General features: G+C 32.2%; 1 protein-coding gene across 5 annotated transcripts; it reads right to left on the bottom strand.

The window, feature by feature from the left end:
• LOC127701608 (uncharacterized) lies at nucleotides 1-22317 on the bottom strand. Of its 5 annotated transcripts, XM_052205569.1 has the most exons (8): nucleotides 22216-22317; nucleotides 22002-22096; nucleotides 19384-19536; nucleotides 18426-18515; nucleotides 17847-18015; nucleotides 17522-17554; nucleotides 16720-16782; nucleotides 1-196 (listed from the first exon to the last, which is right to left on the bottom strand). In XM_052205569.1, the coding sequence occupies exons 2-8, from the start codon at nucleotides 22059-22061 to the stop codon at nucleotides 180-182; spliced, it is 585 nt and encodes a 194-aa protein (XP_052061529.1). In that variant the 5' UTR covers nucleotides 22062-22096; nucleotides 22216-22317; the 3' UTR covers nucleotides 1-179. The 5 variants fall into 5 exon arrangements, with proteins under 5 accessions (XP_052061529.1, XP_052061531.1, XP_052061530.1 ...); XM_052205571.1 differs by lacking the exons at nucleotides 16720-16782; nucleotides 17522-17554; nucleotides 17847-18015; ... (1 more) ...; nucleotides 19384-19536; nucleotides 22002-22096 and adding exons at nucleotides 1329-1361; nucleotides 1642-1810; nucleotides 2222-2311; nucleotides 3275-3427; nucleotides 5865-5959 and having other exon boundaries at nucleotides 1-256; nucleotides 22216-22257; XM_052205570.1 differs by lacking the exons at nucleotides 16720-16782; nucleotides 17522-17554; nucleotides 17847-18015; ... (2 more) ...; nucleotides 22002-22096; nucleotides 22216-22317 and adding exons at nucleotides 1329-1361; nucleotides 1642-1810; nucleotides 2222-2311; ... (1 more) ...; nucleotides 5865-5959; nucleotides 6076-6241 and having other exon boundaries at nucleotides 1-256.
• Between the last annotated feature and the right edge of the window lie 1864 nt (nucleotides 22318-24181).

The following is a 24181-nucleotide window of genomic DNA, read 5'->3' as shown; positions in this document are numbered from 1 at the left end:
TAATTTTAAAATTTTTATTATATACATGAAGTACATAAAGTATGTATACTCGAATAACCACATTTGTGACATACCCACACAACGCAATTGCCATTATCCGAATACTGTATAGTTATTTCCATTAGTTATATTTCAATAATTCATCAAATTCTACATCAGATCTCCCAGCAGGTCTAAATTTATTTTTCAGATGCACCTAGGGCGGCATTAAATGCCGATGAACGAAACGCACACTTTGAAAATACACACCAAGCCACTGTTTGAATAAAATGAGAAAAAAAACCTTTAATACACTGTGCACATTTTACAAGTGGTTGTGGTTTATTTTACCGTTCAGTAACTTCGACTACTTTTAGATCCCTACCGGGTGTCTTTTATCTTTCTGTTAAATATTTCTGTCTTAAGAACCGATCAGAAATGAAAAGCACTTTCCGATTGATTTTTCAGTAAGCTCTTATGTTGTGTTTTACACCATTTTCACATGTAAGGGAAGGTTGAACGATTATAAACATGTTTAACCCCGTCACATTCTTTAGCATATCAAAGTTCGTAGGGATATATGTACATGTATTTTCAACTATTGCAATTTTATCAAAACCTAAGATATGACCTGTGACCAAAATGTGACCTACCGAATAAAACTTATCACAGGGTTTGTACTTACATTGAACAACTCGGCGGGTGCCATATTTGGAGCAGGATCTGCGTACCCTTCAGGAGCACCTGAGTTCACCCCGGTTTTCGGTGGGATTCGTGTTGCACGATTAAGTTTCTATGTTGTGTTTTGTATACTGTTGTTTGTCCTTTTTTGTCAGGGCGTTGTCAGTTTAATTTCAACTACGAGTTTGAATGTCCATTTGGTATCTTTCGCCTCTCTTTTCAAATATAAATGTTCAACAAATAATAAATGTTAGATAGATAGATTGCTAGATAGACTTTGGAATCACTATTAACTTTATTTACTTGCTATTTTCAATGGTTATTGATAGCCAGTCAAATCATGGCACTGGTAGCAAACTGATGTTTGATAAAGCTGTTAGAACAGTTTGCTACTATATCTATAATAGTTACATGTAATACAGAATGCTTGATTAGTAAACTGTATAGTGTGTGCATGAAGCACACACTCAAATATATCAGCTGCAACCCACACTCTATCATTCTATATTAAATACAAGCAGGTGACTGGTAAATTCTTAAAGAGGAAGCAATGTTAGAAGGTTTGTTCGATTATCTAATATTTAAATCATTTTTTTCTGATAATTGTTTTTTAGTTCAACGGTAGATTATTTAACATTCATTAAGTGATTTAACTATCTTAAACCTACCATCCTCAATTTCTGTGTCATCTCTTGTTGTCCCTGCAATTAGAATATTTGTATATCTCGAATTACTGCAGTTTCATAATCGAATTAATGTTGAAAAATTAATGAAATTTTAGTTTGTAAAATATAAAATACAGAAGTTTCAATTCTGTGAATTTACATTATCTGAAAATATTAATACTAAGAATGCCTTATTCTATTTGTTTTTTTTTCTATGTAATTGATGTATATATAGTCAATTTGAATTTTTTTGTCTAGCTTGCCTATGCAAAGCAACTTGGAATCCTTCTGATGAAAGATAATCCACATACATTACCTCTTTTCTGTCTGCTGTGTTTGTTCATTGGCGTAACTTCAGCATAGAGTGTCGTGTAGTCTTTACAAAACGATGCAAGCCTTTCTCCTGCTAAAGCTTTGACGTCATCATATGTCATTTTTACAGGAATTATCCTTAGGAAATGATCATGGACTTCAGTGGTAACACCCTGTGAAATTATAATACATTATGTCAATGACTACTTAATTAATCAATGCGTTTGTGTGTATATATCTATACTTTATTGCAATAAGCCTAGCATCCTAGAAAACTATCTACCTTTAATGTAAGGATATATATATATATATATATATATATATATATATAATATATATATATATATATATATATATGCTAACATAATATGTAAGTAGATTGTTTTCTTTGTTGTCTGTGATTTCGGTATTCATAACACTTATTCCGGGACAATAAATCAGGCAAACAACGGCATCAACGATAATACTACGCTGTCAAAAAAGTTTAAAGGACACATATTTCATCACTATTTATTGATTCAAAATTAAAAGGAAATCATTGAAGTTTAGGGAAAGGCATGTGAAGCTTAAATGATAAGACTTACAATTCTGTACTTTTCGTCTGTTCCCATTGGAACGGGTGTTTTTGTTAAGATACACGCTTTCCTGTTAATGTTCTTTAATACTCCGTAACCCTGAAATATTAATGACAAAATTACTTTTTCGTAGTATTTCTTTGAATTACAAGCAGCACGTTTTTATTTATTATTTTCAACAGAAAGTACAGACATTTTTATATGATGAATCATAACGCCTTCATTATCAAAGAATAGAACGAATTGATATTATAACTTAAGATGTAAAGGCTGACGCATCATTATGATAAATTTACTTCTCCACAGAAATACTTAAACGTCCTTCGCATTTAATCCATTGAACTTAAAATACATAGATAAAAATAAATTTGATTCATATCGTAACAAACATCTTCATATTGATGCTGAGAGTGACAATTTACGACAAAAGAGATATTTTATTTGTGTCAGTTAGGATTTTCCATTTTTTCAGCGCCGTTATATGGCTTATATATTTCCTAGTTGGCACGATATTAAAGACCTTTGCGTTTTAAATTATGATTTCCTTGATAAACGTGTGCTGCTTACAAGGAAGCCATTGTGCATAGGGTTTTGAATAGAAAAATACATCCCTTTGAAATTTTTACAGACGCCATATAATTTGATTAAACGGTTTGGAGATGACACGAAATGTTTCATTAGTCGTAGACATATCTCTGACTGGGACTTACAACCGAATAACTTCTTTCAATGAATAACAAGGCAAATGCCACGCGTGGAGAAGGAACCATTATTTCGAAACAACCCCGATTTTTATGTTCGTGTTTATCGATTTTTAATTTCCGTATACTGTTGTTTAACTACTGTGTCTCTCTTCGTTATTGTACTTTGGCCATGCTGTTTTTCTTCACTTTGCTGTTTGTTGCCGCTACCCATGTATCTATTCCTTTGTTCATTCATACTTTTTCATTGTTATGTACGTCCTGTTACACATTTGTATTTAACATATCTCGATAAAAGGTTGTTATATTTGAAAGTTTTATACTTTATTCAGTATTGTTAAAACCCATAGTCTATGCATACCGTGTTATAATCATGGAAATTTACTGTAGGTATGCCATTCTTGTATTTAGAAACATCGCCAATGACTGCAATGACAGTTTTGTCGACAGAGTCATGTATAACATCCATATGTACTTCCCGACCCTGATGATCAATTTCAATCAGATGATTTACCTACAGAAATGAACAGTGATTAAACAATAAGACTAACATTACAAATCAAACCAGAACTATTTTTAATTTAAATTTGAAAAGATGCAGTTCACGTTATTCAGACAGACTTTTGAGAAGAAAAAAAAATTTGTTTAGTTTAGAAACATTAACAATTCCCACTTTGTATCTCCTACACACTCCTAATTTGAAAGGTGTGAAGGCATAACGGATTTGAACACTTTAAGAATACTTTATGTAGGTAGTAAATAATGGTGTTTTTAGCACTTCTGCATGCCTGTACATAACACTGGAAAACAATAGTATGCCGCATTTTCTATGCGTATTGTGGTCGTATATATATGATAATGTCTTAAACAGAAAAAAAATAAAAGAAATTGAAAGTGGCTTCGACACTTTTGTGATTATAATCGTCATATTCGCAACAATTTGACTGTGTATCAAATGCAATGATATGCGCTTGCGCTCTAGATGAAGGGTTATGGTTAATTTTCCTGGACTGAATTATATATCAAAGCAATTTTCAAGATGTCTTAAGGTCACACTTCGAAGCTTAAAAGCAATATTATGTCGTATTTGTAAAAATTTCTACAAAATATAAAGATTTAGAAAAATTACCAAAAGTGAAATTTTATATATGACAAATTATCACCCTTAAAAACTGAATAAAGGACTGTCCATCACAACATCTAAGATCAATAAGTCGTAACAATGTGAATTAATCTCGTTATACAAACGGGGGCCGTTAACTCAACATTTTATCTCTCAACATTCGCAATTATCTACCAAAGCTTTTGTTATAGCTACATGCAGCTCAAAAAACAATTTGATTTTGTGAATTAATGTAACATTGTTGCAAAATGTTTGAGTGTATAAACTCATCAAAGATACCAAGGTTCTAATTTGGTACGTCAGACGCAGTTTCGTCTTGATAATACTAATCAGTGAAGCTCGAATCCAAATAAGGCAACAGTAGTATATAAGAGGAAGACAACGGAACAACAGAAACACTGAATTGCATCAAAAACAAACATACATAGAAACAAACTATTTGATAAAAACTGCCTTATTCCTGACTTGGTACAGGACATTTTAAGAATAAATGGTGGGTTGAACCTCGCTATGGCTAGACAACCTCCCGTTTATATGACAATGTTAAAAACACCGCTAAAATGATAACATTACGGAGGCCCCTCATGGGGGTGTCCAAGTAATCACATAATCACAATTTTATTTGCCAATATAATCACATAATCATTAATTACTTTTTTAAACAAGATAATCAAATAATCAAAAATACAGTCCTAGGTTAGCAAATAATTAAACTACATGAAATATTTGGTCTGGTAATCAAATAATCACTATAAAATCATTATGGGCAGGTAAGCCAACTAAAAAGTAAAATCACAAAAATACTGAACTCCGAGGAAAATTCAATCGGAAAGTCCCTAATCACATGGCAAAATCAAATGACAAAACACATCAAACGAATGGACAACAACTGTCATATTCCTGACTTGGTACAGGCATTTTCAAATGTAGAAAATGGTGGATTGAACCTGGTTTTATAGCGCTAAACCTCTCACTTGTACGACAGTTTTATCAAATTCCGTTATATTTACAACGATGCGTGAACAAAACAGACATTATAAATAAAATAGTCAAAATATGGGTACAGCAGTCATCACTGTGTTACAATATCAAAACAAACAATTATTTACAAAAAAAGCACAAAAGCATCTATCAAATTAAAAACCACATTCATTGCTTCGCGTGTCTGACGTCAGAAAATGTGAACGTCACATAAGAAAAAAGTTTGTCATTCAATGTTTATTCAAAACAATTTTATAATTTCACATGGGGAATGTTGGTATACAGGGTTAAAAAATCAAAAGTTATGTTAGAATTAATTTCAGAAATAGACCGAGATTTAAAATTGTCCAGAAGTTCTTTAGATTTTTAAGAATCCACATATGGTAAATACCACTACGCGAGTAAAATAAATTTGTCGTTTGTCGTTCAAAGTATTTTCAAATTTATAATAGAACAATAACATAATGACATATAATAGAACAATAACATAATGACGGGATCTTTTAAAGTACAGAGTCACGTTATAAGAACCACAGAAACACAAAAAGTCGCATATACAAAACACACCAGCAAAAATGAAAGATAATACAAACACATTGACGGGATGTATAAGTACCTAGCCACGTCAAATGGATATCACAGAGAACAAACCAAACAGTAAAAGTAATATTAATAATAGAACAAAGACAAATGAAAGAACAATATTACACGTTGTTAAGATGATAAACAACGTCAGTATGCAGAATCTATACTTCAAGGCCATCATGTATTATTTGTGAAGTTGATACGGAATATTTATCAACAAGGTCTTAAATGAATGTAATCATAAAAGGAAAATAATACTTACTTCAGGTGCAGTTTCCACGTACACAACCAGCATTATAGATAACGCCACTGCAATCCTCATAATTCCGTTAATTGTTAAAGTTTGAAATACTGCAACTAAAAAAATACGGAAAAATTTGTCATTTCTATAAAACGAAAGCAAAAACTTATGGAGTAAATTCGAAAACACAGTTTAACCCAAATGAATATAAATTCGACTTTTGTTTACTTACAGTATTTGCTAGTAGTCTCTTTTCCAAACAATATGATATGCCTCTTAAGAGGTGATCTTTTATATGCTCCTAAAACCGAGATTCAAAGTTTTTAATCGTCCTTTTAACTTCATCTTGTTTTTCTACGACGCACTAAATAATTTAGGTTCTGTTTGTTGATCGCTTTGATATAGAATGAATGTTGTTTACAAATTCACAAAAGCTGGTAACTACATAGTATACCTAATGACACACAAAATGTGTAACAAACATGCGGAAGCAATTATCAATTGATAAGCGTACATGGAATGAGAAGTAAGCTAAAAAGAATGACAAATTAGATGCAAGGGATTGTATTTTTAACATTCTGTCTGATAAGCTTTTAACAAAAATACTCTGTATAAACTTTCCTAAGGGAAGGGGTAAACAATATATTTTTGCCTTTGCAAGGTTAATTTGTATGAAACAGCAACCCAATGACAAAAATACAAAACACATCTAATTGGCACCATGCAATCTACAGTTGATATTTTGTTCGATTAATAATGCGATCAACTTAATAATTGTTCAATTTTGACCGCAAGATTTATTGAAAAATTAAATTTGTGATACACAATATCAATGTATTGAATAAGTAAAATGATGATGATTTTCCTTCCGAAGCACCTGATATCAACCCGGTTTTATGTGAGTGTTTCTTACATGTTGGTTCTCTATATATGTATTGTTGACTTGTTTTTCTTTTCGTCGACTTTCCTATTGTGCCATTCCATGTAAGGGTCTCTTCGACTTAACAAGCTTTGAATGTCCCTTTGGTATCCTCTGCCTCTTTTTATCATCACGTAATAGGTTACAATAACCTAAAAAATATCGAGTAGAAATATAGCATACAATATAGGTATAACATGTTGCATACCTTCCCAAAACATAATTAATACCATTGAAAATTGATTAGTTTATAGAAAAAAGGTCAAAAGATGCACTTGTTGATATGTTATGATGAAGGAATATAAATCATATTTGATAAATAATTTTAATATCACATTGCCCCAATGCCATTCATTAAATTCAACACATTTATATACTAACGCAGTTGTGTGGCCGTGCAGTAATTATTTTTATTAACTAAAGAGAAAAAAGTAAAATAACAAAAATACCGAACTCGAAGGAAAATTAAAAACGGAAAGTTAATTAACAAATGGCAAAATCAAAAGCTCAAATACATCAAACGAATGGAAAACATATTCATTTACGAAATAAGTAAATAATTGTAGTAATACTAGTAGTCGGGTTTTTGTTTGTTTTTTTGTTTGTATTTTTTTTTTTTTTTTTTTATTTTTTCATATTTTGACGACGATCGACGAATAACATTTCTTTGAACGTGGTAACAACACAATACATTTAACGTTTTTTTTCTGCAAACTTATATTGATGGAATGGAAAACATATTTATTTACGAAATAAATAAATCCTTGTAGTCTCGTCTACAAAATTTAGCAGAATGAAAGACATAGGAATTACAATCCTGCACCGACGTCGGCGTCGTAAAAGTTTTGTAGAAAGTTTTATATAAATAGAGAGTAAAAGACCTGCAGGATTCATATTTTGTATAAGATGGCTTGTACTAATAACTCTTTTTTCATATGTCCATTGTTATAGACCTCATTGTCTTAATTTAGCGACTGCTGTCATGTGAATTTTTCACTTTTTATGAACAATAGGATAACTATCTGTGTTATATGAGTTTCTTGCAAATTCTACATATCAATCAGACAGGATTCACCGGACCTCGGCCACATTTCATGGATCAGTGATCAAGTTTAAAATTACGTGATAATGTCCGTTTATCAGATATCATAAGCAGTCGATCAACTTTATATGGTGTATTGAATGATAGTAAGGTTTAGATGTCAGCATGACAGGTTTCATGTGACCTTGGCCTAATTGCCATGGTTAATTATTCAATGTTAAGTTTTTTTTTTTGGTTTGTATTTCATATACTAAAAACAATATGTCAACTATATTTTGTGTATGGAATGATTGCAAGGTGAACATGTCTGTCTGGTAGGTGCTATCTGTCCGAGACCTCATTTTCATGGTTCATTGGTCAATGTTAAGTTTCTGCAGTTAGGTTCTCTTATCAGATATTATTATTATTATGTGAACTATATTTGGTGTATGGTATGATAGTAGCCTTCATCTAACCTAGCTTTGACGTCATTTTCAAGGTTTATTTGTCAATGTTAAGTTTCCCTTCTTAATATAAATAAAAAGATGTGGCATTAGTGCCAATGAGACAACTCTCCATCCAAGCCACAATGTATAAAAAGTTAACAGTTATATGTCAAAGTACGGCCTTCAACACGGAGCCTTGGCTCACACCGAACAGCAAGCAAGTCCGTTTCTTGGATACGTTAAGCAACAGGTCAACTATATGTGGTGCATGAAATCATGACTTTCTGGTAGGCTTTAAATAACCATGACCTTATTCAAAAGATCATTGTTAATGTTATGTTGATTTGATACTTGTAATAAAACCTTTATCTTTAAGACCTCGAAAATTAAATGAACCATCATGAGTAAACAAGGCGACACATTTCAGCGTTTGCTCTCTTGTGTAAACTTTTAACTTCTGTGTATGCTGACATCACACCAATAAAAAGGGCATGTTGATTAAAACATACATGTTCCTCTTTGTGAGTATTAAGTGTTTGATCTGAGGAACATATCTAAAGGACAAAATAACAAAAACTCCAAGGTAGAATAAAAAAAGGGGAAGTCAATAAAAACTGATAAAATAAACGCAATCAATCAACGAAACAAGCGTTAAACAACTGTCATATTCCTGACTTGGCACTGGCATTTTCCGAGGAAATTGGTGGGTTACCGTTAAAACAAAGAAGCTCAAAATGGCATTAAACAAGGTCAACTTTCGACCACAAAAGGTTACTAACTTGCAGATAGCGCAACACCCTGTGTATGTGTCATTGTTTATATTGTCTGATGTTGCCGTTTTCGTCGTTTATAATAAATAAGCAATCACATTGACTGATGCTTATTTCTATTACAACCCCAAAAGATGTTGATTAGTTTATCGACCTCATTAGGATTTAATATTACTATAAATTCATATATAGTTATCAACTGACCTCTTTATTTGTAAATACATTTATTAATATCGTAATATGACTCAGGCTGATAGCCAGTTGAAATTAAACAAAAGAAATGAACTCTATATTTGAGAAGATAAAACAAGTTGGTGTATACTTGAATTGTTTACACCTGTTTCAGCGGCCTTTAAAAGGTTAAATGTAAATGAATGATTTAGGTTTTTTGCATCCTATATACGTGCTTATACTCAAATTATGGTATGGATCTAAGAGATATTTATAAACTTTAAAAAAAGACAATTTCTCACAAAATAGTCGATTAAGGTAGGTGCAAATACCATTTGAAAATAGTTCCATAAAAAGATAACAGATTGATCTTTTTAAAGCATTAATTTGCATCTCTTCCACCTACAGGTTGCACTTTGTAAATACAGCTGTTTCTCAAACCACGCCTCTTTTGGGGAGATATTTAATATTCATAGGTATGTTAATTTGTTAACGTACTGGTTCCCATTGATGATCTCTGTGTTTCATTTCATAGAGACATCACTTGGGAATGTAACCAGTATAGAAAAACATGGTAGCGGCTAAATTTTAATTCTTAGGAGGTCCAAAATGGAGGTAAGGGCGGTATAGAATTTTAGTATAAGTTTAAACTCTTAGAAGTTCAGGGCATATAAATGTTGAAAATATGCCGCACAGCCCTATATTTTGACCTTTGAATAAAATAGTAGTGCATATAAACTTTCCGTTCTGGGATATTATTTTTCACGAAACTTCATAGTAAAAGTGTCACAGTTTTAGCCGCTAAGGGAGTTCCTATGGGAAATTACATTGTCAGTATTTACAGAATTGCAACCTATATAGGGTTAAAAAATAGAACATACAGAATTTCACAAAATCTGGTTTATCTCAGAGATTTTAAAGAATTTAACTCAAATATGAAGTTTTATAAATATTTCATGAAGATTGAGAAAAAATCCTGGGCCTTAACTATGATGACTCAGCATAAATTCACAGTTTACAGTATGCATGGTTTACTTAAAGCCCTGAATTCAAAATAAATTCATAAAATATGCCTATTTGTAATTTTAATTGTTTAGAAGTGCTAATATTTACTCTTCGCAGTAATTGCAACTCATTGATCCTTCCTAAATATTTTTGGTGGGGTGTTTTTGTCCTGTCGAATACCCAAAAGTAAGCCGTAACGCCTAAATGTGCTTTGTTGTGACTGCGGCATAAAAAAGTACAAGCTAAAATTACAAAAAGACCTCAATAAAACTTACAATAGTGTGTTCTATCCTAAATATGTAGTAAATATTCCACATTGCTATAAACAGGGAAAAAAAATAGGAAATGTGAGGCCCCAGGTGCAAAAAAACAGAGAAAAATGCCTACCCCTGAGTCATAAAACAGATAATTTAACTTGTAAATGCTATGATTTTTATTTTGAAGGTCTTTTATAAAGTAAACAATAACTGTGCTAGGAAGTTATGCAAAAATCAGATGTAAACAGTCATTTCAATCAAACTTTTAGTGAATTTATGCACCACACTGATATCTTCATAAATACAACTTTTGCAAATATGGCTTTGTTTAAACACTTCTAGGACATATATTAACTAACTTATGTTAGATATATGGTTAGGGATGATACTGTTGTGACAAGAATTCTAAACTGACCATTTGAGGCAGAAATTGTAAACTTTCATTGACAAATAGGCATACAGTAAGATGTGGACTGGAGACACAGGCAGGATTGGATACTTTGTATAATCTTGAATGTTGGAATGCTTAACTACTTAACAATACATTTCTAGTATTCTAAAATGCTTTCAATTTGTTATCAGAATAGTTTCAAACAGGTTTTAGACAGTTCATGTCAGAAAACATGCACATAGGGTAAGCTGGCAATAATTAGAGTCTTGTTTTCAAAATCTTTAAAAAATTGAAACAGTGGTAGGGGTATAAAATGTACTGTAAAAGGAGACTTAGAGTATATGCAGTGATTTCTTTAAGGCTATAATTATGATAAATAAGTATTGTTGTGAGAAAAAGTGTTTTTAGAGAGTTTTCTATTTGAATAAATGTTTGTATAGGTTGCACTTTGTAAATACAGCTGTTTCTCAAACCACGCCTCTTTTGGGGAGATATTTAATATTCATAGGTATGTTAATTTGTTAACGTACTGGTTCCTATTGATGATCTCTGTGTTTCATCTCATAGAGACATCACTTGGGAATGTAACCAGTATAGAAAAACATGGTAGCGGCTAAATTTTAATTCTTAGGAGGTCCAAAAATGGAGGTAAGGGTAGTATAGAATTTTAGTATAAGTTTAAATTCTTAGAAGTTCAGGGCATATAAATGTTGAAAATATGCCGCACAGCCCTATATTTTGACCTTTGAATAAAATAGTAGTGCATATAAACTTTCCGTTCTGGGATATTATTTTTCACGAAACTTCATAGTAAAAGTGTCACAGTTTTAGCCGCAAAGGGAGTTCCTATGGGAAATTGCATTGTCTGTATTTACAGAATTGCAACCTACAATATTTTTGTGGAGAAAATCCTACAAATTGGCAATAATCTTATAGAAAAAAAAGAAAGTCGGGTTCACCTTTTTACGTTAAGACGTGTTCGGGCTTACTGTTGTGTCCTGAAAACGTACAAAGCAAAAACATTTGACACATCGTCGCTTCAGATTCAATTATTTTGATACATGTAGGCTTCATGTTGATATAATAACATTAAAAATTATGAGTACCAAATAAATGAAATGTATGGGTCAAGTGAAATACTTTTCTAATGAGTCATAATAGCTACAATTTGAAGTGTAATTCTTACTTGTATTTTTTTTCAATTCTTGTTCATTTCAATTTTCGAATAAAATTTAATCATATTTATTATTTTATTCATGAGATGGAATTTAAAAAAAGTAAGACATACCGTTCACTAACACCTTAAAATTTAAGATTAGATGGTTAATAAAAGTATATTTTACGCGTATAAAATGTTGCGATAGCTTTTCTGATGTATGGATACAGTCGCGTCCATTTCATTGATCAATTGAAACGAATGGAAATATAAACGTGACATTCCTGCAATGTTACATGACATCATTGCCTAATATTTTCGATTATCACATCCTGCCCAAAATCTATGAACGGAAAGTTGTCGTCGTGAACTAAGATTTTAGATATTAAAATTGTACCTAATATAAAAATGATGCGGTATGATTGCCAATGAAACAACTCTGTTCCAGACACCAAATGACGTAGAAGTTAACAACTATAGGTCACCATACGACCTTCAACAACGAGCAAAACCCATACTGCATAGTTGTTTTTTTTTTCGGTTGCTATGTCACTCTAAATGCCGTTAAAAGTTCCTGTGTTTAAGTGAATTGTATATTCATCAGAATAAAACGTTCATTGGGATTTACGAGTTGACCAAAGTGGAATATCAAGCACGTATTGTTTTCATTTTTTTACATCACTGGGTCGATACCTCTGCTGGTGGACTATCAGTCCCCGAGGGTATCATCAGCTTATGATTTATAACAAACCTTTCTAAAATTGTCTTTTATAAATTTTGAAATTATAAAGAAACTAAGGTTTCAACTCCCTCTGGCAAAGTTGACCTTAGATGAATTTGGCTATTTGTTTTAGGTATTTTTGTCATATAGCTCTTCAAATGTTTCGGTACTTATACATCCCTCGGATTTCAAATGTTTGGCTTTGAGCGTTCCTGATGAAGGAAAATCCAGAAAAGCGCTTCGGACGCATGAAATTATTAAACGTGTTGTTTTCAATTTTTTAAACCTTTAACCGATCAGTTAAACTGTTCTCCTAAACCATTTAGTACCAGCATCGATACCAGAATCAAACATAAGATCGCGAAGACCTCCATCAGCCCACAATTTGTCAATACAAGCTATAAAACGGGAATGTCTGTAAAATACACTAAGTCTCAGAATCTGTGATTGAAATACTTCAGGCATTGACCATTTGACTTGCTGTGATACGGCGTGAAGTTGTTGATTGAAGGTCTGTATCGTTAAATTCTGTCAAAATTCTTTTGACATGTCTATACATTTCTTCATAGTTGTATACAGGGTTGACATGAAGCTTGATTTCGAGTCAATAACTGTTGCATATGTGACAAGTGTTAGACAAGGACATGATTCTGATACCTGGCCATTGTCCCCAGTTCAGAAAGGGATTGTTTGCTTACTTTGTTCTGGAAGTCCCATTGAAAATGTAACAACTTTTCTGAACAGAAGTCGCAGCAAAACCCAACTGAATCTGATGGAGCTTCAAAACATTCGGAACAAGGCAGTATATCAACATAGGAATTCTCTCGACGTGGACGCTCAGGGCGTTCAATTGCTTATTTATGTTAAGCAGTTCATCCCCAATATTGGCAACCGACCTACTGTCTCACATGACAAATCCATGATAAGTCACATTTGGTTAAAGTCATATTTAAGGATTATAACTACGACAAATTCATCATGTCCTTGGTCATATATGGGACAGATATTCTATAATGATTAACTTTATCATGATGGCGTAAATTAAGAAATAATTCATCGGCGCTGTAGATTTGTTTTCATTTAACCATGGGTATTCATATTTGAAATTTTTGTTTATCCCCAGTCATAACTAGGGTCAAAATACGAATATAAATGCCCAATCCATGGTTAAATAAAAACATATCTCCGGCTGCCATGAATTATTTCGATTCTAATAAGACAAATACGGTTATTTTTCAACCTTGAAAGTCTTATACATAAAAGCAACAGTAGTATACGGCTGTTCAATAGTCATAATTCGATTAAGCAAAAACAAATCGGGTAACAAACTAAATTCGAGGGAAACACATCCCTAATAAAAGGAAAACAACGGAACAACAGAAGCACTGAACTACAAAAAAAGCAAACGCCAACATACATAGAAACGGAATGTAGCTAACAACTGCCATATTCCTGACTTGGTATAGAACATCTTCAGAAAAAAGGTGGATTGAACCTGGTTTTATGGCTAGCCAAATGTCAGGCTTACATATTACATATTAGAATAAAAGTGTGAATTGTATGTTTTCCATTTTACAGTTATAACTTTCCGTACAATAGCTTCCTTGTAAGCAGTAACCCTCAATGAAGGAAATCATGATATGAAACGTAAGGTATTAGATACCGTATCAACTGAAAGATATACGTACTCCAAATGCTGCTTCTCCCTGAATGTAACTACAATATCATTTAAAGAGACGATAGAATGGTAGATATCAATATGACTTTTAAAACTGATTAGTCGAAAAAAAGACTAACAACGTCACGCAAAAATAAAATAACAAAAATACCGAACTCAAGGTAAATTCAAAACAAAAAGTCCATTATCAAATGGCAAATTCAAAAGCTCAAACACATCAAACAAAAGGAAAACAACTGTCATATTCCTATGACTTGGAACAGAAAGTAGACAATTCGGGATTAAACCTGGTTTTAAAGCTAGCCAAATCTCTCACTTGAATGCCAGTGAAAATGACAGCAAATGAAAAGTCGAACAAGTCTACAAAACACTACATATATTATTAAAGACTGACCAACACGAACCCTACCAGAAACAGGGGGAAAATTCCGGTGTTCTGGAAGCCTTAAGGTAAATAATTCCTGTTTCATATGGGCGACCGTCATGTTGCTCATTCAAGTACAATTCCAATGATAAGTCTCATTCGGTGAAGTCAAAGTCAAGGAACAGAGGACAGAATTGTAGGTACGAACATATTTGTTGTCATCTGTCACACAGATATTCCATAACCAACTATTAACAATGTCTGTACAACTTTCCAAGTGAATTGTCAGTACCATATTCCGTTATCAAACATTTCATGTAATGTGTTTAACACACAAAAACATGTTATTCGGGGCTTTATCTTCGTGCATATATATATATATATATATATATATAATATATATATATATATAAACACGTCTAAATTGAAAACAACGTTCAAACCTATGATTGCGTTGAATAAAAACCGCAATTTGTATACGTGTGCATGCAAAACAAATTTCTTGATAGAGGGGTCTAAATACAGCACAAACAACATTTTCCTAAAGACCAAAAAAGTGAAAAAGTTTATTTTAGCAAAAACGCATTTGACTAACAGGTGGAACAACTGATGTTCTTAACCCCTGCTGACTGGCAATCGCCATAACATATTTGTTATGGATAAGCGTACAAGAGGTCTTCATAACTATATCTATGAAATTAACGAAAGCAAGTAGATACCATGTTCGTGTCTTTAGAAAGGTGTTTATCAATTCAACTACATACGAGTATAAGAACTAGCAATGAAAAACCAGGATACGCATGAAATTCGGTTCCTCTCTTCGAACCTTATCTCACAGTTTTTAAAGTTATGTTATTCAGACTAACTTTACTAAAATGTTTAACATGTTTAAGCGTTTCTGTCTGAATGTCTTTGCACCGACCTTGGTTTTCACCGTTTATATATGTATAAAAAAGAAGATGTGGTATGATTGCCAATGAGGCAACTCTCCGCAAGAAACCAAATGACATAGAAATTAACAACTATAGGTCACTGTACGGCCTTCAACAATGAGCAAAGCCCATACCGCACAGTCAGCTATAACAGGCCCCAAAATGACAATGTAAAACAATTCAATAAAGGCAACAGTAGTATACCGCTGTTCGAAATTTATAAATCGATTGAGAAAAAAACAAATCCGGGTTACAAACTAAAACCGAGGGAAACACATGAAATATAAGAGGAGAACTACGACACAACAGAAACACAACATTAAAATGTAACACACACAGAAACGAACTATAATATAACAGTGGCCATTTTCCTGATTTGGTACAGGACATTTTAAGAAAAAAATGGTGGGTTGAACCTGGTTTTGTGGCGCTAGCCAAACCTCCCGCTTTTATGGCAATGTTAAATATAACATTAAAATGACAACATTACACGACAGGACTACAATACAAACGAGAAAACAAACGGCCTAATTTATGTACAAAAAATGAACGAAAAACAAATATGTAACACATAAACAAACGACAACCACTGAATTACAGGCTCCTGACTTGGGACAGACCATACACACATAATGTGGCGGGGTTAAACATATGTGTATACTGTAAGGATTTTACGTAGACGTTTTTTGCAAATTTTTTTCAAGAGCTCATGAAACAATAGGAGGAAACTAATACAATGGAGTAAATGATAGGTAATCATTTTTATTATATTTGACTTTTAAAAAACATTAGGCAGGAAATTAGCTCCCCTAAAGCTACAAACCTGAGCAAGTGTTTTAACAAATAAGGCTAGACAAAACAGTATGCATCATATATTTTTTTTATTTTTCATTATATACATAAAAGTAGATAAAGTATGTATACTCTCATAACCACACGTTTGACATACCGTATAATTATTTCCAGTTATTTAGTTATATTTCGCCGCTTCATCAAAATCAACACCAGATCTCCCAGCAGGTCTAAACTCATTTTTCAGATCCACCTAGGGCGGCATTAAATGCTGATAAACGAAATGCACACCTGGTAAATATACACCAAACTGCCTCTGTTTAAATAAAATGAGAAAAGAACCTTTGATAAGCTGTGTCTTTTATTTTTCTGTTACATATTTCTGTGTTTAGAATCATTCAGAAATGACAAGCACTTTCCGATTGATTTTACAGTAAGCTGATATGTTGTGTTTTACACTACTGTCACATGTAAGGTAAAGGTTGAACAATAATAAGCATGTTTATGTTGTGTTTTGTATACTGTTGTTTGTCCTTTTGGTATTTTTCTCTTTTTGCTATGGCGTTGTCAGTTTATTTTCGACTTAAGAGTTTGAATGTCCTTTTGGTATCTTTCGCCTTTAAAAAAAAGAAATAAAAATGTGCAAAGAATAATAAATGTAAGTTAGATAGTTTACCAGATAGACTTTGTAAATCACTATACGCTTTATTTACTTGCTATTTCAATGGTTATTGTGTGCCAGTCAAATCATTTCACTTGTAGCAAACTGACGATTGATAAAGTTGTTTGAACAGTTTGTTACTATATCTATAATACTAACATATAATACAGAATGCTTGGTTGCTAAACTGCACACGTGTGTGCATGGAGCAGTTATATATATCAGTTGTTATATCAAATGCAAGCGGGTGACTGGTAAATGTTTAAAGAGGAAGCACTGCTAGAAGGTTTGTTCGATTATTTGATATTTAAACCATTTTTATTTAATATTTATTTTAAAGTTCAACGGTAGATTATTTAACATGCATCAAGTGATGTAACTGTCTTAAACCTACCTTCCTCAATTTCTGTGTCCTCTCTTGTTGTCTCTGCAATTAAAATATTTATATATTTCGACTTACTGTAGTTTCATAATCGAATAAATGTTTAAGAATTGATGAAATTTTAGTTTGTAAAATATAAAATACAGAAATTTCTATTATATGAATTTACATTATCTGAAAAAAATTAATACTAAAAAATGCCTTATTCGCATCAAAATTTTTAATTGTTTTTTTTTCTATGTAATTGAAGTATATGTAGTCAACTTGAATTTTTTCTAGTTTGCTTATGCATTGCAACTTGAAATCCTTCTGATGAAAGATAATCTACATGAAGTACCTCTTTTTTGTCTGCTGGCTTTGTTTACTGGCGTTACTTCAGCATAGAGTGTCGTGTAGTCTTTACAAAACGATGCAAGCCTTTCTCCTGCTAAAGCGTTGACGTCATCATATGACATTTTTACAGGAATTATCTTTAGGAAATGATCATGGACTTCAGTGGTAACACCCTGTATGAAATTATAATACATTATGTCAATGAGTACATAAGTTTTTTTTTGTCTAATCGTTTAGTTTTAAAAAACTAAGCAATGCGTTTATGTGTATGTATCTATACTTTATGGCACATAACCGAGCATTCTAGAAAACTATCTATCTATAATGTAAGGATATATTTGTATATGCTAACAAAATATGTTAGTATATCGTTGTCTTTGTTGTCTTTGTTGTCTGTGATTTCGCTATTCATAACACTAATTGCGCGACAATGAATCAGACAAACAACGGCAACAATGATAAAACTACACTGTCAGAAAAGTTAAAAGGACACATATTTCATTACTGTTTATTTATTTAAAATGAAAAGGGAATGATTGTATGTTTAGGGAAAGGCATATGAAGCTTAAATGATAAGACTTACAATTCTGTACTTTTCGTCTGTTCCCATAGGAACAGGTGTTTTTGTTAAGATACACGCTTTCCTGTTTATGTTCTTTAGTACTCCGTAACCCTGAAATATCAATGACACAGTTACGTAGTATTTCTTTGTACATTGAATTACAAGCAGCTCTTTTTTATTCATTATTTCCTACAGACAGTACAGACGTTTTTGTATGATGATTCATAACGCTTTCATTATTAAAAGATAGAACGAATTGATATTAAAGATATAGATGTGACTCATTGTCATGTAAGATTTAATTTTTCTGAAATTTTTATTCAAAAAAGAGAAAAAACAAAAACAAAAGTATGCTTAATGCTAAAACTTACAACAGCAACAACGACAACCAGTGATTACATTGATTTTAATCCATTGAACATGAATTATGATTGCCTTGATAGAGGTATGCTGCTTACAGGGAAACCATTACCCATAGGGTTTTGAATAGAAAAAATACATTGCTTCGAAAGTTTTACAGACGCCATAAAATTTGGTTGAACGGTTTGAAATATCTGTGTCGGAGATAACACGAAATGTTTCACTAGTCGTATACACATCTGTGACTTTGAATTTGACTGCACTAAATGCGACGTATAACCGATAACTATTTTCAATGAATAACAAGACAAATGCCACGTTTGGAGAAGGTACCATTCTTCCGAAACAACCCCGATTTTTATGTTCGTGTTTATCGATTTTTAATTTTCTGTATACTGTTGTTTTACTTCGGTGTCTCTCTTCGTTATTTTACTTTGGTCATGCTGTTTTTCTTCCATTTTCTTTTTGTTGTCCCTTCCATTGTTATCTATTTCTTTGTTCATTCATATTATGTGTGTCCTGTTACACATTTGTATTTAACATATCTCGATAAAAGATTGTTATATTTGAAAATTTTATACTTTATTCAATATTTTAGAAACCGAAAGTCTATGCATACCGTGTTATAATCATGTAAATTCACTGTAGGTACGCCATTCTTGTATTTAGAAACATCGCCAATGATTGCAATGACAGTTTTGTCGACAGAGTCATGTATAACATCCATATGTACTTCCCGACCCTGATGATCAATTTCAATCAGATGATTTACCTACAGAAATGAACAATAGCATTAATAAAACAATAAGACATAGGTCGTGTTCACACCAAACGTTGCGTACTGAAAACCTGTTTACAATTAGTTTCATGTAATGTACACTGGTTTCACATTAAACTTGTTCTCATCTGTACATCGGTTTTAATTAACTGTACATGAATATTGTTCACACAAGTAAACAACATGTACACGTAATTTACATTTACATTACATAGAATTGAATTTAACAATTTATCTGCTTTTTTTTGTATCAGTAAGGCGTGTACCAATTCATATGAATATTTTTTTTGGGGGGTGGGGGTGGTACCGGAGGGGGGCGATGAAATGTTTAAATCCATACTTGTTTAAGAAAAAAACATTTTTTTTTCAGGCGGGAAGTGAGAAAAATTGTTTGATTCCTTGAAAATGAATGGCGGGGGGTAGTTCCAACATGGATTTTAAAAAATGATCCTGTATGTTATCCAAAATAAAAAAAAAATTGTAGTAAACTTTAAGTAATAAAACAAATGGTTTGTCCCACGGTGACGAATGGTCGGTACCTTAAAAAAATCGTTCTATTCATTTTGAGTACTTTGATAGTTCTAAAGTTGGTTCAATTCCGGGGGCTAAAACAATAGGCGAAAAAAAGGATTAAAAATAGGATTGATTGATTGATTGTTGATTGCTTAACGTTCAGTGGCAAATGTATCATGCATGTTCAACACCATTATTACAGTAGGTCCTGTATAAGGGACCGCCCGAGAAGAAGATCGGAGCAATTTGGACTGCTATTGAAAATGAGAGTATATTGGATAGGTACAGAAAGTTTGCCTTGAAACAGGCCACCTACGGACCCCACAAAGAGTTTTTACAAAGTTTCTTAACGTGCAGAGATCTTGACACTCTTTCGATCTACACGTAACATCGAATTTAATATTCCCATTCTAATACGACGTGGCTGAGTAATTGGACATCCTGCACAGCGAAACGGACGCCCCCACTTTGGCAAGGGTTTTACGGGCGATCGGAAGAAGATCTAAATCACCACATTTCTTTTCCCAAGTCACACAGGTGTAGATTTCGGAAATAAATAGTCTGGACTGGTACTAACCGTTAAAATAACCTGCTCCAAGACATGATGAAAATAAATATTTTGGACTTTGCAAGAAATAGTTGTGTACCAAAAGTGAAAATAATCGTTGCGCTAAATAAATAAGCCATACGATCAACCGGTGTGAAAAATGAATATTCTATCAGAAAATAATCCCCTTCCCACTAAAAATCAAATGGTCCAATTGAATTCAATCCTGTTTTTAAAGAAACAATTTTTGAGTTCTTTCATATGAATAGGCAAATAACTTAATTCATATCATTATTATAATCATTTATATTCAATATATGTAACTTTCTTAAATATTCACAATAAAATCCACGTTCTTAATATCTAGTTTTATGAACACTAAACCCACACAAGGCCTACATTGACTATCGACTGCGTGTAGTGAAAACCTGTTTTAAACTACATGTAAACCTTGTTTTTTTTTTAATGGGAATGTAATAGAGTTTAGTTTAAGTGTAGTGTACACTTACACCACATTATTATATATATATATGATAATGTCTTGAACAGAAAAATAAAAGAAATTAAAAGTGGCTTCGACATTTTTGTGATTATAAACGTCATATTTGCAACGGTTTGACTTTGTCTCAAATGGAAAGATAGCGTTTGTGCTCTAGGGTTATGGTTAATTTGCACTGACTGAATTATATATCAAAGTAATTTTCAAGAATTTTACACTTTGAAGCTTAAAACAACAATATGTCGTATATGTTAAACATTCTACAAATTATGGAGATTTAGGAAATGACCAAAACTATAATTTTATAAATGGCAGATTATTATTCTTAAAAACTAAATAAAGAACTGTCTTTGTATAGGACAATTGTACATTTTTATAAGTTAATAAGTTGAATCAGCTGTTTATTTCTATGGATAATCAGTGGAGTATAACAGGGTAAATTAAGAGAAGCTTGAACTCTTGGTGAGATTTGTAACAAACAAGATTTGATGAATAAATATTATTATGTTGTTCAAAAAGGACTATCCAAAAAACATCTAAGATCAATAAGTCGCAAACATAGGAATTAATATTGTAATGCAAACGGGGGCCTTAACGCAACATTTTATCTCAACATTCGCAATTAGCGTTTATTATAGCTATATGCAGCTCACAAAAACAATTTGAGTTTTTAAAATGTAACAATGTTGCAAAATGTTTATTGTATAAACTCATCACAAATACCTGGCTTCTAACTTTGTACGCCAAATCTTCATAATACCTATCGGTGGCGCTCGAATCCAAGCATTCTGAATGCCAAATCAAATGCAAAGTTGAAGAACATATCTATTATTTTCATTTTGGCCTGGTAAACTCTCAAAATTTATGTAATTATAAAAAGAAAATAGTACGTATACTCACTTCAGGTGCAGTTTCCACGTACACAACCCACAGTATAGATAATGCCACTGCAATTTTCATAATTCTGTAGAGTGTAACAATTTGCAATACTGCAACTAAAACATATTGAACTATTTGTCATATTTATATAACGAAAGCAAATGCTGATAGATTAAAGTATATTCGGAAACACAACTTCACCCAAATGAATATAAACTCGACTTTGTTTACTTACAGTATTTGCTAGCAATCTCTTTTCCAAAAAATATGATATGCCTCTTAAGAGGTACTCTTTTATATTCTGTTTTCAGAAAATTTTATCTTTAATTTTCTTTTTAATTTCATCTTGTTTTTCTACTACGCACCTAAGAATTTGGGTTATTTTAATCGTCCTTTTAATTTCATCTCGTTTTTCTACGACGCACTTAAGAATTTAGGTTCTGTTCCCTTTGATATAAACTGAATGTTGTTTACAACTTCGCAAAAGCTGGTAAATACACAGTACACCCAATGACACATAAAGTGTGTAACCAACATGCGGGTGCAATTATCAATTGATTAGTGTACAAGGAATGAGAAGTAAGCTGAAACATATGACAAATTCGATGCAAGAGATTGTACTGTTAACATTCTGTCTGATAAAAATACTCTGTATAAACTTTCCTGAAGGGGTAAAAAATATGTTTTTGATTTTGTCGGGTAAATATATATAAAACAGCAACCAAATGAAAAAATACGAAAGACATCCAATTGGCACAATGCAATCTAGAGTTGATATTTTGTTTGATTAATATTGCAATCAACTTAATTATTGTTCCATTTTGGCTGCAAGATTTATTGAAAAATTAAATTTGTGATTTACAATAGCATATGTATTGAATGAGTCAAATGATGATGAATGTGTTTCCGAAGCACCTGATATCAATCCAGTTTTGTTGGAGTTCGTGTTTCTTAAATTTTGGTTCTCTATATATGTGGTGTTTACTTGTTTGTGTTTTCGTCATCTTTCCTATTGTGCCATTCCATGTTAGGGTGTTATGAGCTTTGGATGTTAGTTTTGGTATCCTCTGCCTCTTGTTTTAATCATGTTATTATAGGTAAGAATAATTATAGTAGAAATGTAGCTTAAGATATATGTGTAAAATGTTGCATAACTTCCCATCACATAATTAATACTATTGAACATTGATTGGTTTATAGAAATAAGGTTAAAGATGCACTTGATGATTTTTTATAATGAAGAATTATAAATCGTATTTGATAAATACTTTCAATATCACATTGCCCCAGTGCCATTCATTAAATTCAATACTTTAATATACTAACTCCGTTATGTGGTCGTGCAGTATTTATTTTCATTTACTGAAGAGAAAAAAGTCAAATAACAAAAATACTCGAAGGAAAATTCAAAACGGAAAGTCACTTAACAAATTCCAAATCAAAAGCTCAAACACGTCAAACGAATGGAAAACATATTTATTTTCGAAATATTATAGTAATACTAGTAGTCGATTTTGGGAGGTTTTAGTTTTTATTGTTTGTTTTATTTATTGATACCTTGAAGACGATCGACTAATAAGATTTCTTTGAAAGTTCTGACAACACTTTTGATTAGCCGTTTTTTCTTGTAAAGTTATATTAATGGAAAATATTTTATCGTTTTTGTCTCGACTACAAAAGAAACAGAATGAGAGACATACGTATTACAACCCGACAGCGACGTCGGTGTCGTTAACGTTTGAAGAGTTCTATATGTTAGAGGGTAAAAACTGGAGCAGTCATTTTTTTATAAGATGGCTTGTGTAACGAAATGTTCTTCTTTCATATGTTCATTGTCATGGACCTCGTTTTTCTTGGTTAAGCGATTGCTGTCATGTGCATTTCTCACTTTTAAAAATCAATGAAATAACTATCTATGTTGTATGAGTTCCTTCCAACTTCGACATTTCAATCAGTGATCAAGGTTAAAATCAAGTGATTAACGTCCGTTTCTCAGATAACATAAGCAGTCGGTCAACTTTGTATGGTGTATGAAATGATTGTTTTGTTAAGGTGTCAGCATGACAGGTTTCATATGACTTTGACTGGTTTTCCTGTTTGAATTGTTTTATACTAGTCATTTTGTGCCCTTTCTAATCATGACCTTATTCTACAGATCATTGATAATGTTAAAGAGAGGCGAAACATAGCAGAGGGATTTT

Source organism: Mytilus californianus, unplaced genomic scaffold, assembly GCF_021869535.1.
Source record: "Mytilus californianus isolate M0D057914Y unplaced genomic scaffold, xbMytCali1.0.p SCAF_5, whole genome shotgun sequence".
Taxonomy (NCBI): domain Eukaryota; kingdom Metazoa; phylum Mollusca; class Bivalvia; order Mytilida; family Mytilidae; genus Mytilus; species Mytilus californianus.
This window is presented reverse-complemented; position numbering and strand designations above follow the sequence as displayed.

What these genes read in the sequence shown, in the direction of transcription:
- LOC127701608 (XM_052205569.1), bottom strand. Translation starts at nt 22,061, where the DNA reads ATGAAAATTGCAGTGGCATTATCTATACTGTGGGTTGTGTACGTGGAA. An exon ending in AGCCAGCAGACAAAAAAGAG is followed by an intron (nt 17,555 to 17,846) that starts GTACTTCATGTA and finishes TTTTAATTGCAG; the next exon opens with AGACAACAAGAGAGGACACA. An exon ending in GGACACAGAAATTGAGGAAG is followed by an intron (nt 16,783 to 17,521) that starts GTAGGTTTAAGA and finishes TTATTTAAACAG; the next exon opens with AGGCAGTTTGGTGTATATTT.